Genomic DNA, 15,826 nt, shown 5'->3' on the forward strand with positions numbered 1-15,826 from the left:
TCTTCAAACATGGCACAAAAACACGGATCGCTCTGTTTATGCACTTTGTTATGTCGGATGACTGTTTATGCAGCGTCAATCATATTCAAACCTTTTCAGGAAGGTGTCTCTTTTAGCCTTCCTCACATTTTTTTAGAGCATGACAGGTGTCGTGGCATTCATGCCCTCAAACAAAAAACAACAGTAATTGTGTTTTTCAAGGAATAGTACTACCTTCTATCCCAGAATGTGATGAAAAGATTGATACTGCTCTCATGTTTATGCACACAGCAGTTTGGTCAGGAGGTAGCTGGGTCTAACCTGCTTAGAATAGCAGCGATGACAGGCGGCAGAGGAAGCAGGGACAACATCTTCACCCCAAAATGATACTCATTTTATCTATAACGAATTAACTAAATATATCTGCTTGTCTTATATAGTGTTAGCTAAATAATATTACCGTACACATCAATTTATGAACAATCCAGTTTGTGCCAGAGCTCTGCCACTCGGAGTGACTAATTATGAACACAACCATAAAGTCGGCTCCGAATCACATGTTGCTCCATCTCTGCCGGATGTGAAATGAAGCAACCGTTCTCAACTCATTTGCCGCATAAACTTATAGAGTGACAATATTAATGCAGTTTTAATAGATTATTCTGCTCATCATCATCATCATCATCATCATCATCAACAACAACAATTCTAGTAATATGGCTTTAATTGAAATCTTTCATTTGAATCAATTACACTATTGAAATGTTTCTTTTTACAGTTGTGGAAGCTACATATACTATAGCACATACTTAACTCCTTAAGTGTCATGACATTCAGTGACTATATAACTTGTGGATGCAACTTCAGCAACTGAATCCCCGACAGACGTCTTGTTAGTTGATTCCTGACATTTTCTCTCCAAAGGGCACCTCCTCTCCACATTTGCTGCATTTCCATGAATATCCCTCATGAGGCATAGATCTGTAAAATAGATGCGGCTGTGCGTCCTGTCATCTTTCTTAAGGGCAATGTTTTATATGAGGTATGCACACACAATATGTCAGCGTGCTGTTGCAGGGCATAGGTCAGAGATCATGTATGGTGTGTGACGCGCATGAATGTTGACTGTGGGATGTCAGGTCAGTGACCTCATCTTCATCAACACTGACTGCTCCTCACACTCCTCTTAGTTTTAACAACAGGTCAGAATTTTTGATGTATTCGAGGAACACTTTTGTATCAAATAAAATTTGCACAATGTTCAGCACCAAGGTATTTCTAAGGAAACTATATTTTGAGTAATAATCAGACAACTTGTATCTCCAAAATCCAAGGTTATCTCGAATGACTCGGGCTCTTTGTTGTTGTGGCAAAGTGCTTTATAGAAAAGACCATGTTTGCCACCTGCATCCATAAATCTACCAGGCTTTGATAAATATCTTGCCTCTGGGGCATTTTGGAAAGAAATCACCATGTAATGGAACTGAGACAACCTAAATGACTAACGGCGTCCCCATGCATCCGCTCATGTTTGGCCATTTGTCTTCTCTGCATCCATGCGGTCTACATTCACTTCTGCAACGATCTGTCATGCAAAAACTAAAGATGTTCTGAACTCATAGATTTTTACTATATTGTCCTCATGTTAAGCTGATCATTTTATACTTCACTTGTTTATGGCAGTGACTGGGAAAACCGCCAACTCAATTATTGAGTTTATCACATCTATAAAGGCAGGAACACCCTTGATCAATGTCACTTCAAAGACGAGAGGGGGGAGCCACTTAACAACATCTCTTTAAGCCCGAGTTATAAACACACTGTAAATAAATGTAGTAGAAGAAACTTAACAAACAGAAATCTGCTGTCTATTCAGTTAAGGCATGTTAAAATGGTGAGGACCCAAATGCAGACACCGTGTGGCAGGCAGCTAAAGTCCAAAATGCAAAAGCATACAAAAAAAGGCAGGCAAAGGAAAGTTAAAACTCAGGAGAAAGGCACAGAAACACAGGAGGAGCAGGAGACAGCATGAAAACAGACGTACTGACAAGGAGTGATTGGAAGATACGCGTCTGATATCCTATTATCACAAAGCAGCGTCTAAGTTTGATCGAAATGTTCTGTTTGGTCCAACTTCTTTGAACAGTGTGGTGCAGTTCGTCCATGTCTGAAGCTTTGATGTCTTTTCTTGATGCTTTCGCTGCAGGAGTCCAGGTGGAACCACCTGTTTTCCTTCCTGGCGGTGCCAGCGGCGCTGCAGCTGTGTGTGCTGCCCTTCCTCCCAGAGAGTCCTCGCTACCTGCTGATGGAGAGGAGGGATGAGGCCGGAGCAGAAAGAGGTACCGTATACATGTGTGCCATCCCTCTCACTAAAGTACATCTGCAGAATGTGTGCAGCCTGTCGCACTATAATCTAGTACAGTACGTCTTTGTGACTCTCTGGTCTTTACAACAATCACACCCACACACACTTCTAGAGCTGCACCACTGCACACATTACCAATGCTCTGTTTCAGTTTTCAAGCTTCAAAATGAAAAACTCTTAACAGGTAGGGTCACAATTGTTAAAGTCTATCCTAAAACAATAGCCATGAGCCCGTGTGAATTCTGAAACACGTTTTGTTTGCTACAGACTTTGTCCTCCTGTTTGTAATGGGTATTGAATTTAAGGCACATACGAAATATTATGAACTTGTTCGTTAATTCATAGAGCAAAACTCATTTGCTGAAGTCTTGGCTTTAACAACATGAAAAAAAGAAAGAAAAAGAAATGCAGTTTCTTTTATTTTGAAAGTTTTCAGAAGTTATTTGTAAGCCCCACTCAGACTGGATATACTGTATCTTTGGGAAGAGGGTGTGATATTAACATTACCTGGCCTGAACAGTCATTTTAATGGAGTCCAGAGCACGTACATAATTTATGAAGACATCTCAGAAAATAATTGGACTCAACCTGACTGCACTGCATGGCATCTTCAGATCACGCTGCCTCCGCAGAGGCAGCGTGATCTGAAGGACGACACCCAGCCCCTGTCACCCCTATCCGTACTACAGAGCCCTAAAAGCTCACACTTCCAGGCTCAAAAACAGTTTTTACCCAAGAGCCATCACTGAAATGAACTCTTATAAACAAATAATTAAAGCCATAGTGAATTTACTGGTCCTGCTGTAATCTATAGCCTACCCTGAGAAAGAGCTTTTCCAGCTTTGAAAAATAATCAGTTCAGTATTAAATTTGTCGCTTGTGTGAAAATTGAGTCAAAATGTTTTTTTGCCTCTGCAAAAATGACCAATGATCAGAATATCTAATAGGTAACCACTATGGAGAGAACTGTATTCTCCTTTTCCCCAAATGTGCACATTTTGTGTACAATGGCACCATTAAAAGCATGTGAAACTTGCAATCAGCAGTTCCTGTTGGAGATGTACCTACAGCTGTTCAGATGACTTCTGAATCACCTGAATGATTCCCAGGCAACTTCTGAAGTGTCTTTTTTTCTGTGATTTCGAAGTGGATTTATGTATGTTTATCCAGGAGAAAAAACTGGGGATAATGATATCCTTGAGAGGTGTGAGTCACACCAAATTATATCAATATGTGTCTCATGTCAGTGCGTTAAACTCTGGCTGAGTTAAGAGAAGGAGTGTGATGACTCAGATTCCCCTGACACAGTATCTCTGCCTCATGTCTCTCCCTCTGCACCTCCCTTTCAGCTTTGGGGGAGGCTATTTGTCTTATATCCTGTTGAATATCCACAATATTTACATAGTATATCCTGTAATTTTGGTAAGTTTTTAATTCCCATGCACAAGACCTGTAAACACACACACACGTATTAAATTTGTGGAGTTACCCTTTAAGTAATGGATCAGAATACCTCTTCCCCTGCCGTATTTATGATCAGTACAAATACCACACTGTAAAAATACCTCACATAAAAGTCCTGCATTCAGACCTTACTGAAGTAAAAGTATGTAGGGTACTATCAGCAAAATATACAATTTTTTTTATATAAATATACAATTTGCAGTAAAATGTTCCCTGTCAGAGCTTTACTATGATATCTGATGTTTTTGTACTAATATTATTGCTGCATTAATTTTTATGTTGCATTTTATGGCTGTACGTGTTTAAGATTTAACTTATTTCAATTACTTTATATTTTCACTGGAACAGTTGTAAAAATGTAACCTGGAATATAAGTCGTAACCAAAGCTGTCAGACAAATGTAGTGGTGTAAAAAGTACAATAATGTAGTTGAGAACGGGTTATTAACATGACATCATACTTCTGTTGTTTTTAAGGAAATTAAACTTGTTACAAGAATTCTCCGTGCTCATGTGCACGACATTCTCAAGGATGGTACTAACAGCGCCAACTTGTGGCCATTAATAAAATCCCACCATCCTCAATGGATGATTCAATTACCACCAATTTTACTGACAATCCCAGCAAAGCTCTACTGGCGCAGAATCTTGTGAAAAATGTCCCACTTACAGCGCCGGCAGCAGAATCTGCAATCACACACATTTTCTGTTGGAAGTGCAAATATACTAGTTTCAAAAGCTATAGTGTTCATCTTGTATTAATCTCAGGAGAGACCTTTCAGTGGAAATTTGCTGACAGTCAACAATAATTCACAAGCCATGACAGCAATATTTCCAAGACCATCTTATTTTAGTATCTTAAGAGTAACCGTGCCGTGCTGTCCGTATGTGCGCTTGACTCTCAACTCATCTGAATGCATTTTAAGACAGCACAGACTTTAACAGACGCCATAGGAGTAGCTCTAGTGTGATCCTGGTTAATGTTCAAATGTTGTGACACGAGAAGAAACAGCATGGGGTAGAGGCAGAGCTCAAACTGCATGTGTTAACGAAGCATGTAGAGAAATGTGACGTCAGATACGACTTTGATCAGTTTCTCTGGGGTGTTTTGAGCTCTTTGATGTTCACGTCCATACATTATGGATGGGTATTCTCCGAAGGTTTGGTTGCTTGTGTTCTTTGTAAAATGGCGCATCCTGTTTGTTTTATTCTGAGCCCAGACTTACACAAAAGTGTCAGTGTCAGAGGACCTTACAGCTGATGAAGCAGTTCTTTTGATGTCCATACTTGATAAAATGAGAGGATCCTCTTCAACAAGGAGTTTTAACTCTGCAGTATCGATCATTTTAGCATATCAAACAGAAAGTTTGTTTTGCTGTACTTCTTATTTTTGTGCTGTAGCTTTCTGGCAATAAAATGCCAGAAATTCATACAAAATACAGTATATACATGAAATAGACAGGTTTGTCATCAAAATGACGTTAACAAAAAGGGGAAACATTTGAAGCAACAAAATGTCACTTCCTGTTGCTGTGACTCATCCCCAGGTCAGACGCAAACCTAAACCATTAGTATATGACTACCTGGCGATGATACTCAATAATCAACTATCTTTCTCCAGGAAGTTACATTTTGTTGCTTTCCTGTTTGATTCCATGACATTGAGTTCTAGTTAATGAAATTGTCACCACTGCACACGTACAGCAAGTGAGACATTATGACACCTCGGTGGCGTCTGTTCTCCTGCCTTACTCATTTTACGAGAATAACCAATTAACAATATCTGACGGAAACATTAGTAGATATCAGGAATGACACAATGAAAAACTGATTTGCTCAAGAACTGTTTAAGGGCAGTGTGGATAGCAGAAAGCAGGCAAGCAGACCAAAATCGAACTCAAGTCATTTGGTCTGAGTCTCAAGTGAGCCCCAAGTCATTTTTTCTTGGGCAAGTCAAGACGCAGGTTGTGACAAGTCGAGTCCTTAGTTAAAGGTGCTATATGTTAGAATTGGCCACCTGTCAAATTCATACTCACTACAAAGTGGGGGCATTATATCACCAGTAACAATAAGTCAGTAAGTCATCAGTAACCATTAATCTCTGCTAATTGTAGCCACCATTAGCTAGTTAGCTCAGTTAGCCTTGCAGCCAGCGGTCCGGAAGATGAGCTTGGAGTATTGGGGTACAGTTGGTGCTTACAACGCTAGCATTGGAGCTTTGGACCTGGATGGGCTAAGCTAGTTGGTTAGCATGCTAACTTCAGTAAATATCTCTTCAACAAACATGGACGTTATGAAGTCAAAACTGTTATTCCTTCACATTCTTTGGATAATTTTAGTTTATGTTTTCGACTAAAATTCTTAGATATTGCACCTTTAAGGCAAGTCAAGTCCTAAGTCATGACAAGAATGATAGTTCCTTTGAATAACTCCAATATTAAGTAAGTCCAAGTCGTGTCTCAAGTCATTTATTCTCTCTCAAGTCAAGTTGCAAGTCATCAAAACAGTGACATGAGTTGAGTCAAGTCCAAGTCTCTGAATTTCTGTGTGTGATTAGAAACATATTAAATATGTTGCAGGTGTTAGACAGAAAACAACTCTGCATTCAAACAATGACAGGTTTTGCATCGGTGGGAGTGTTGCTTCAGGCACCAGTCACACATGGAACAGGATCCGCAGAATCCAAGGCCTCCCCCAAAGCTGAAAGGGAGGCGCAGAGGGAGAGACATGAGGCAGAGATACTGTGTCAGGAGAATCTGAGTCACGAGTTTTAAGGTTTTTCATGAGACAGGAGTTTACAACTACTATTTCATCTGTTGTTACGATGTCTGCGTCATAAACAATGGAAACGCAGAATGGAATGTGCCTTGTCAGATGATGTAATTTTGTATTTGGAAAAAGTCAAGTCAGGTTTTTTTTTTTTTTTTTTCTAGACTAGCCTGTGTTTTATTCCTGGAGACCTCTGCATTGACACCTCGCTGAGCCCCATACAGATAAATAAGGGGGGAACCCTGGAATATTTTTTTGAAAACAAATAATGTCATTACTTTATCTATATTACAAAATATCTTAGTCTAAGTCCATCACAGCAAAAGTGATACACAACAGGAAACAGCAGAATCATAACTTACTATTATTTCCATCAGCTCCATGTGTCATTAATGGTGATGAGCAACAACTGCAACAACATTATATTAACCTGGAAGTAAAGACAACTTAAACTATTTCAAAGGCAGTGTTATTTTCCAGATGAAATTATTACAAGTAAAATAAAAATCAGACTGCATCTGTTTGAAGTCCTGGCAAGATTTGAATTTAGCACACCACTGTCATTATGCTGTTATCTTGTTTTGGTATGTTAACTGTGGGAAAGATAAAAACATTTTATTTTGAAGCTTTTAAAGCTCCATTAAACACTTTGATATGCTCACGGTTCCTGACAGTTCGATGCATAGCAGGAAAGTGTTTTGCCTATCGGTGATTTTTATGACAAATACCAATGGTGTCTCTTTGAAAACTCATTCTAACTTTGTACAATGCAGTTAATCTGCAAACTTTATCGTTTGGTATTCAAGGACGACACTTGTACCTCTCTTGATGAAGTACTTCTTATTTTTAGCTCCCTTTCTCGTTATGCCCTCCATCTTTGTTTATTGCTGCTCTCACCAAATAAATAATTTCAGCCTTGGGTCTGCTCAATCAGTTGGAATGAGGAAGATTTTTCTCTATTTACTGACACAGAAGACAAAAAGAGAAGCGAGCAAGTGAATTCTTATCTATAAATCAACCACAGTTCAGCTAAAAAACATAACAAAAGTGTTAGCAGTTTTAATCTTATGCCGAGTTCTGAAACTATTAAAGGCTAAAATAACTGTTTTGGTTTATTATTTAGTGAAAAACGCAGGGGCGTAACCAGTGGGTGGCATGGGCAACACCTAAAATCTGATGACTATCTCTATGACTGGCTATCTGCTTGGTCAGAGACATGACCTTAAGCTGCATTCATGTGTTCCTCGGATGGTCCCATTTCCCAAGCTGAGAAGTCAGTATTCTGACTTCGGTGTGTTCAGGTGCAACAAAAGAAGTTGTTTTGCATTTTATTGCTCAGAGTGTTTAAAAAACATGCTGTTTCAAATACTTGAGTGAAATGGAAGAGCAAAGGAAACGATACATTGACTATACAATAAATGACTTTGGTAAAAGTTTTACCATCAACCCAATGTTTACTTTCGTTTGGCACGTTCCAGCATCATTTGAAGTGAACTCGGCACCTCATGTACCAAACTTTTCTCCGACTTTTCCGACTCTAGAGGGCATTCACATGAATTATCCCAGTTGGACAAAGGATTTTCCGATAATTCCAACAGCTCACGAACACACAATTAGTTCAAACCATCTGTTTGTAATTTCCTTTGCTAGCAAACACAGAAACAGATGAATTAAACTGTCTTAAATTCCCAGGATGGCTGTAATTCTATGTATCTTGGGCTGTGTTGCAAGAGGCAGATTGTGACATTTCACTGTTGCACATTTTCTAGCACATCACAGATTTTGAAGTTTTGCACAATTATGCCAATACTATATTTTGTCCACACAGGCTTATTTATTTTGATTATTGTTGGTACTGTTATAGTTACAAAAAAGGTGAGGACCCAAATGCAGAAACAAAAAGTGAGCTTTAATTACATTAGCTTCAAAGTCCAAAGATCAAAAATACAAAATGCAAGCAACAAAAAGGCAACAAAAAGAATTTAAAAAAAAACTATGAATACAAAAAACAAATGTATCTTTAAATCAAAACCCAGGAACAACAAATGCAAACATGACATACAAACGACAAACAAAGCCACCGGGAAAATGTGTTTCGAAGCACGAGACAACTGGCGACAATGACTGGCTATGTGAAAAGCTCCTTGAGGAAGAGATGAGTTGTCGGTGAAAGGACATCCTGCCCACTGCCAGCCAAGATTTTGCTGGCACGAGTCTGAAAAGCGCTGCAGATCCATGTTGTTGCCCTGTGTTACAAAGCTGCAGTAGGGGAATTGTTGTCAGCACACAGAAATCTTGAGGGGTGGCCCTGTAATGTCCTATTATCATCATGCAGTGTCAGACATGAACAGCATGTTCTCTTGCACCCCATCTCGTCTCTGGCACGGCGCATATCAGCGGTGCCCTCCTGCCCTCCATTTAAAGGTTACAGAGGTTGTAGATTAGATAGTATTGTACTAAACATGGTCAGTGTGATTGCCAAACTGCGCTTATTTTTTTAGGATTGCCTTGACCCCACTGTATTCAGTGTTCATCTCTCTTTTCTAGCACAGAACCCACCTACACATACAAAAAGCACACGTTTACTTTGTACTGCGACTATAAAAAAAGAAAGCATGAAATGAAGTCTCACCTTCTCAACACAGAGCCAATCATAACTCACCGCATGTTTCAGTATGTGCTTGTTTTTTTTAAATCTTTCTCTCTCTCTGTTTATATATAATCATAGTCAGAATGGCTGAAGGCAGGAGGCTGAGGTCACTGGCCTCTGTTTACAGTAAGGCGTGCGAGGTAAACAGCAGTTTTATCTCCTTTTCTTGCTTGTAGTTTCTGTCTGATATCAGGCTCTATGTGATTAAGATCGTTTTGCTGTCGCTCCCATTTGTGCTCCTTCAAAAGACTTTACAATAAACATCATTAATAAACGGTACAATTCTTATTAATCAAACTTTTGTTGATAGTTATTTCACAAACAATGGAGATGTTCATAAACCATTCATTAAGCAAGTTATTATAATGTTGCAAATTATGTTTATAAACCTTTACAGTTGCTTAATAAATTGTTAACAAAATATATCATTGTTTGTTAACAGTGAAATAACTATTATCTAAAGTTTAATTGACTATTTTAAGGTAAAAAAAAAAAAAGTTACATACATACATTTTCCTGATCGGTGTCCTTTAATTGTAGGTATCTGCTACTTATATTTACCTGAATTTTGAACAAATAAATACTTAATCCGACATACCTTATTTTTCATGAACTACCTGAACCAAATACTGAAGGTCTCCGCAAAATATTAAGTTTATGAGCTCACATTACTGGAATAATATGAATGAAAGGGACTGCATGTGCCTCCTGAAAGAATTGAAAACGTCGCTCTGTTGGAGTTGTGGAAAAACAGAAACACTGCTGGGATTGTACGGTTTGTTACAGAGTGGAGGGTTTTCCCTTACAAATGATCCTCGGCTGTGTCGAGAGCACTTTAACCAGACAACAGCCAAGTTCAATTTTGGCCTGTCATGACAAGAGAAATGCTGACACTGTAGAGGCTGACTGGCTGTGCAAAAAGAGAGCCGCACTGCAACACTGGCAGGCTGAGTAACATACAGGAAAGAGAGGCTTGATTTTCATTAGCTTCATTTGAGCTGACACCGATCATTGTAGCATGCCCTGACTGATACCGACTTCTTATTATTTATTATTTTGGAACATGTCTAGTGAGAACACATTAATGAGCCACACCAGTTAACATGTTCCTGCATTACCACCAACATAAACACGTGTATCTTATCAGTGCACAAAATGTTTTAATAAAGTGTATAAATGTGCAGTTTAAAATAACCTCTAAAATAGCCTTTAAAAAAGATTTACATAATCAGTAGGAACTAATGGGCTTGGGCGCCCACACAGGCTGGGGAAACTATTATAAAGTCTGAAACACAGATGGCCTATAACTTAGTGTTTTAGACCTAGCATTAGAATTGTGGACAATATAAAAAAATTGAATAATTTAGGGCTTCATTTGTGCCTGAACAGGATCCAGGACCTTTTAGGCTGCTCCTCTGTCACTATCAAAATCTTTGAATACATTTTGATTAATGTTTAACGTTCATTCCTTTTATTCCCATTGAAGTTCCCACTGAAACTCAGAAAATGACTTGTGGATGCATTTTAATTCTGATTTAAGAGAGAGAAATAATCCAGGTTACGCCTGGAGCTGTGTGTTTTATACCACCCATGTTTTGGCATGTGATTATTGTAAGTGCTTATGTCTTATGAAATGGTGAAGTGAGTATGGCTAAATGGGGGGGTGCATTTGTAGTTGCGGAGCAGATCGATCGATAGACAGACAGAACATATCACTTTGTTCACTTTCTTTGCGAGCTTGCTTATAGAGCTAATAGAGCTTCCAGCCCCAATTCAATTTCTCCTGTAACAATCAACAGAAGGGAAATGAAAGGAAATCGAGAGAGAGTCAACGAGAGAGAGAAAAGACAAACAGAGAGCGCTGCAAACTATAAACAGCTGTTTCTACGCACCTTCCCCTGCTGATTTTGGGTGATTATTGTGAATGCTCTGATTACCATCTAAATAAATGATGCTCTGTTTGCGATAACATTTTTAGTTTTCTTTAGTATTAACAGCTGGAACCAAGGCATCGTCCAATGTGCTCCACACACTGGATTTCTCTCCCCTTGACCCACCAGAACAGCGTCCACCCTGAGTATCCGATAGACTACCTAATATACAAATTAATCATCCTTTAAATTCAAATCAAATCAAAATGTGTCCATATTGACCCTCTAGTCAGTCCCTTAAATACTGAGATCCTGCTAAAAAGACGTTCTGTTCCCACAGTCATGTTGTACAATCGGTCTTTCAGTCAGGCTGTAGTGTGCTTTAAAGGCTGTTTGTAGTTCTTCCTTGTGGCCCTGCGAGTGTTCAGGCCACAACAGTGACACTGAGTGGACCCCTGCTGTTCTCCTGCAGGGAAAATAAAATGGGTTGTGTCCATGGGGAGAATGACACTGTTACACATCCCACCACCATCATATAAACATCAATATCATGTAGTGCTACTGACACCGACACCTCAGTGTGACTCTGGATTAAAGCAGGTTTCCATATTTTCAATCAGCAGGGAAAGTACTAATTTGGATAATAATTAGATTGAGGTAAGATCTCATGGAGGGCAACATGATTTCTCTCCTTTCCTTCACTCTCTGATGGCTCTTGCATCACTGTAGATTTATTTCAACACACCTGCACACCTAAACGACTACACGATTTAGGAAAATACCATGGTTTGATGTGAGTTAAGTATGTTACCTAAGTTAAAAAAGTCAACATTGACTTTGATTTTACACAAACACGAACAGTGGTCTCCCTGGTGAAAGTTCTGCTTTCTCATCAGTCCACTCCAACATCCTCCCTACGTGGACTTTGTAACTCTTTAGACTACATCACCTGACATCCTCCTTTGCTCCAGTCATTGCCGTCTACCAATAAACATAAATATGGCTTGTAATAAGCTGCTTCCACAAACGAGCTATACGGCTGTGAGGATGGTCTGTTTCTTTTAAAAAGTGTTTTTTAAATATTTGCCTTTTTACACAAAGTAGCTGATAAAAAATAAACCATATTCACATGGCGGCCATTTTCCTCTTGTTTTGTCAGATTTATCAGATTTCAGAAGTTTATACAACTCACAACTTTGAACACAGCTCTATAACATTATTCCAGCATTTGAGCCTCCCACCCTGAGCATGAAGTCAAAGGAAAATGGCCACTGTGTAAATATGGTCTATTCGCTTTCTTTTCTTCATCCCATGGCTTGACTGGATCATTACTCATTCAAAGCATGTTTTTTTTAAGGTTAGAGTTAGAAACATTAGCTGCTGAAATTTGCACTTACAGTTAAAAAAAACATGGCACTTCTGTCTACTTCACAGCAGTTGTGAGAGGTACTTGTCTCCCATATTTTATGCCATTTTGTCTCTAAAAAGGCAAAATATCTAACATGCTGCTGCTCAGTTCTGCACTCGTGTGCTGTTAAAGTGTAACTCTCACCAAAATGAAACCAAGGCTTTTTTTGTGAATGTACCCGAGTCAAACCTTTGTGTAAAAGCATAATTACGACGAAAAAAACACTTTTAAGATTTACCGTATTTTAGTTTTTGGGTCAAAATAATTTTCAATTGCGTGCTAGGGGCAGCTGTATGGTAGCATCAAAATCGCTATTTTTAAAACACTAAGAAGACTCGACACAACATGAAACTTTGCTCGTAGTATCACGAACATGAGCATTGAGAACATTGTTTGTGTACACAGAGTTTACTAAAAAGAAGGTTTTTGAACAACTCACATTAGCAGTCGCTTGCTCCGCTTGCCGCCATCCTGCCAGTCGAGATGCATCGATCCCCTTTAAGGATTTAGGGGAATTATGATACATTATGTGAAATAGTTCTCCTCCTCCTGTGAGTGCAGAATATACACATCCAACATGAGAATATTATTTTTTAGGGCCACTATATGGGATATAAGTATGTGGGACAAGGACATTACTTTGCTGCACACCAGGGAGTTTCAGGCTTGTGTTTTCAGTATTTTAACTCATGCCTCACACGTGCTGCACCACAACACCCTGGAGTCCTTGGACAAGGTTTGAGTTTGTCTTCCTGCCTCCTGGGTAGTAGCTGTCCACTCTGTGAACCGTCCAACTCCCACATCATAATGAGCTGCCTTTAGTCTCTGTCGGTGTGGAGAGATTTGATATTCTGGATCATTTCCTTAATCTGAACCCACCTCGACGTCCCATAACCCCTCAGGATTCACCTTTACAGGAGAAGGGATTCAAGATAGGGAGGATGCGTCTTTACATGCACTTATTCCCACAAGTCCATCAGATTCAAGTAGCTCATGTTCATACAATGTTCAGCTGCTCCATGCTGTAAAGGAAACCTGGTTACAACGTGTTTATAGTTCTGGTTTAAAACCTTGTGCAGGCGTCGACTGAGAGAAAAATGTAGCTATAATAATAATGATAATAATAATGATAATAATAATAACAATAACAATAATAATAATAATAATAATAATAATAATAATAATAATAATAATAATAACAACAATAATAATAATAACAATAATAATAAATTATATAGTTCACTGATATACTGCAGTCTGTGGCCCAACAGGTGGAAAGTAACTAAGCACTTACTTTCCACTTCCTGTCTTTGTCTTTCCCCCGCCCTTTTTCTGTGTACACCTGTGATTGGTTAGTTAATCAGTTTTTGTGTTGCCTGCTTCCTTACTTGTCACTCTTTGTTGGATCTGTTTTTGTCATACTCTTTAGTTTTATCGGTTCCTCCTCGTTGCCTTTTCTTTGCCAACTTTTTTGTTGCTTGCACTTTGGATTTTGTTGACTTCAGCTTTATTTTATCGCCTTTTGTTTTGGAACAATGTACGCTGGACCTGGACGACAGGACCAGAATTGAGGATATGCTACTATTCTGTCTGACAGATGCACTGACGGCTGTTTTTTATTGACATAGTAAAAGTAAACAAGGTGAGATTTAAAAAAAACCCCAAATATTTATCCACTCTGACTCATCAGCATTATAACCGAGTTACAGTTTGAGAGCCTATAAATAACAAAGCCATGAACTGCATTCTGTATGAAGAATGATCCCCATGTAAGAGGTCCTACACTTCACAGAAATATTTAAACAATCTAGACAGTATATACAGTTGTTATATAACCAGTGTGTTTGCTTAACATGTTGTCAACTTTACAATGATGATATGGAACCAATCACAGTGTCTGTTTACAATAACTTTCGGGTAGAAAACCCCTGCATCCAGCATTAGCTGACATGCAATTAAATAGTCTTTCTTCATGATTTCATGTCAGAGTGTTTGTGTCTCATTCATCTAAAACACATTTGATGCTTTGATATGTCATTAATAACAACACTTGGACCAACATTAGGTTGGAGACCGCTTCACTTTACCCCAGACAACCAGTTGTTCTGAGATGTTGCTGTTGGGTTCATTGTAAATCTGACAACTTGACTTCGAGGAAATCGAGGAAACTGAGAACCTCAAAATTATCAAGTAAAGACTAATAATTTTAAGTTGTTCAAACTTTTTTGCTCAGAAATCCTCAACTTCTTTGATCGCAATATGATGGTTGTTTTTTTAGGCTTCTTGTGCCCTTTTTTAATTCTGGATATACATGTATTTAACATTGTGTGTGTGTCTGTGTGTGTTTGTTTGTTTGTCAGCCTTCCAGAGGTTTTTGGGAAAGAAGGATGTGTCCCAGGAGCTGGAGGAGGTCCATGCGGAGGCTCGAGCTCAGGACAACGTACAGAGAGCATCTGTGTTACAGCTGCTGAAGAACCCAGCTGTGCACTGGCAGCTCATCACCATCATCATCACCATGGCCTGCTATCAGCTCTGTGGCCTCAACGCTGTAAGATGAAGCTCTTACTTCGCCTCTTAAAAGATAGTCAGTGTAATCTTGTTTTCTGTGCTCTGTTACAGCGCAGAACATTTAGGACATTATTATTATTTTCTATTTAAAAAGTATGTTTTCTTTTAAAAATGTGTTAGGGTTAAACATCTATTATAATGAAAAAAATAATGAAGTTCAGATAAAAAGAATCAAAATTTATTTAAATAATTTATATATATAACTTATTGTTATTCATCAGTGGTATGGCAAAACATTCTGTACATCAGCCAGAGACAAAATGCTCTGTCACACCACTGGTCAACATTGTCTGTCAGTTTTTGCCTCGGCGAGAAGATTCTGGAGGAAAGTGTCGAATGTTTCCTTTTTTGTTTTTACTGGAGAGTCTCAGACATTCTGCTTTCTCCTTTCCAAACCATGCACAACACGCCCAGTTGATTGTGATGTTTCTCCGCTTCACTGACTTTAGGAAGTGCTTTATTTTGGTCACCGCAATCTCCAGAGAGAAATACGTCTCTTTAGCTGTCAAATGGTCCACTACGTTCACCAGCTAGTCACTGATAAGCCATCTGTCCGCCAGTGGTACTAGACAGGTAGTGCAGACAAGCTTTTTCACAGAAAACAGTGTCTGCTGCTGCTGCTGGGAATGAAGTCGATGGGAGTGGTGGGAATAAATCAAAAAGTCTCTAACACTTATTTAGGGGGAGTGCAGAGTCAGGTGAAAAATGACTGAGGATCGGCAATATGACCAACCTTTGTCACTCAGACATAGA

The 15,826-nt window shown here is 38.9% G+C and overlaps 1 protein-coding gene across 4 annotated transcripts in view; it reads left to right on the plus strand.

Moving 5' to 3' along the window:
• slc2a9l2 (solute carrier family 2 member 9, like 2) overlaps nucleotides 1-15,826 on the plus strand; it is a 116,453-nt gene that overhangs the window by 42,547 nt on the left and 58,080 nt on the right. For all 4 annotated transcript variants that reach the window (XM_084347985.1, XM_084347986.1, XM_084347988.1 and 1 more), the window contains exons 7-8: nucleotides 2,186-2,318; nucleotides 14,866-15,053. In XM_084347985.1, coding sequence (XP_084204111.1) covers nucleotides 2,186-2,318; nucleotides 14,866-15,053 — 321 coding nt within the window. The remainder of the gene's footprint in view (nucleotides 1-2,185; nucleotides 2,319-14,865; nucleotides 15,054-15,826) is intronic.

This window comes from Pagrus pagrus (assembly GCF_965226575.1).
Source record: "Pagrus pagrus genome assembly, chromosome: 3".
Lineage (NCBI taxonomy): Eukaryota > Metazoa > Chordata > Actinopteri > Spariformes > Sparidae > Pagrus > Pagrus pagrus.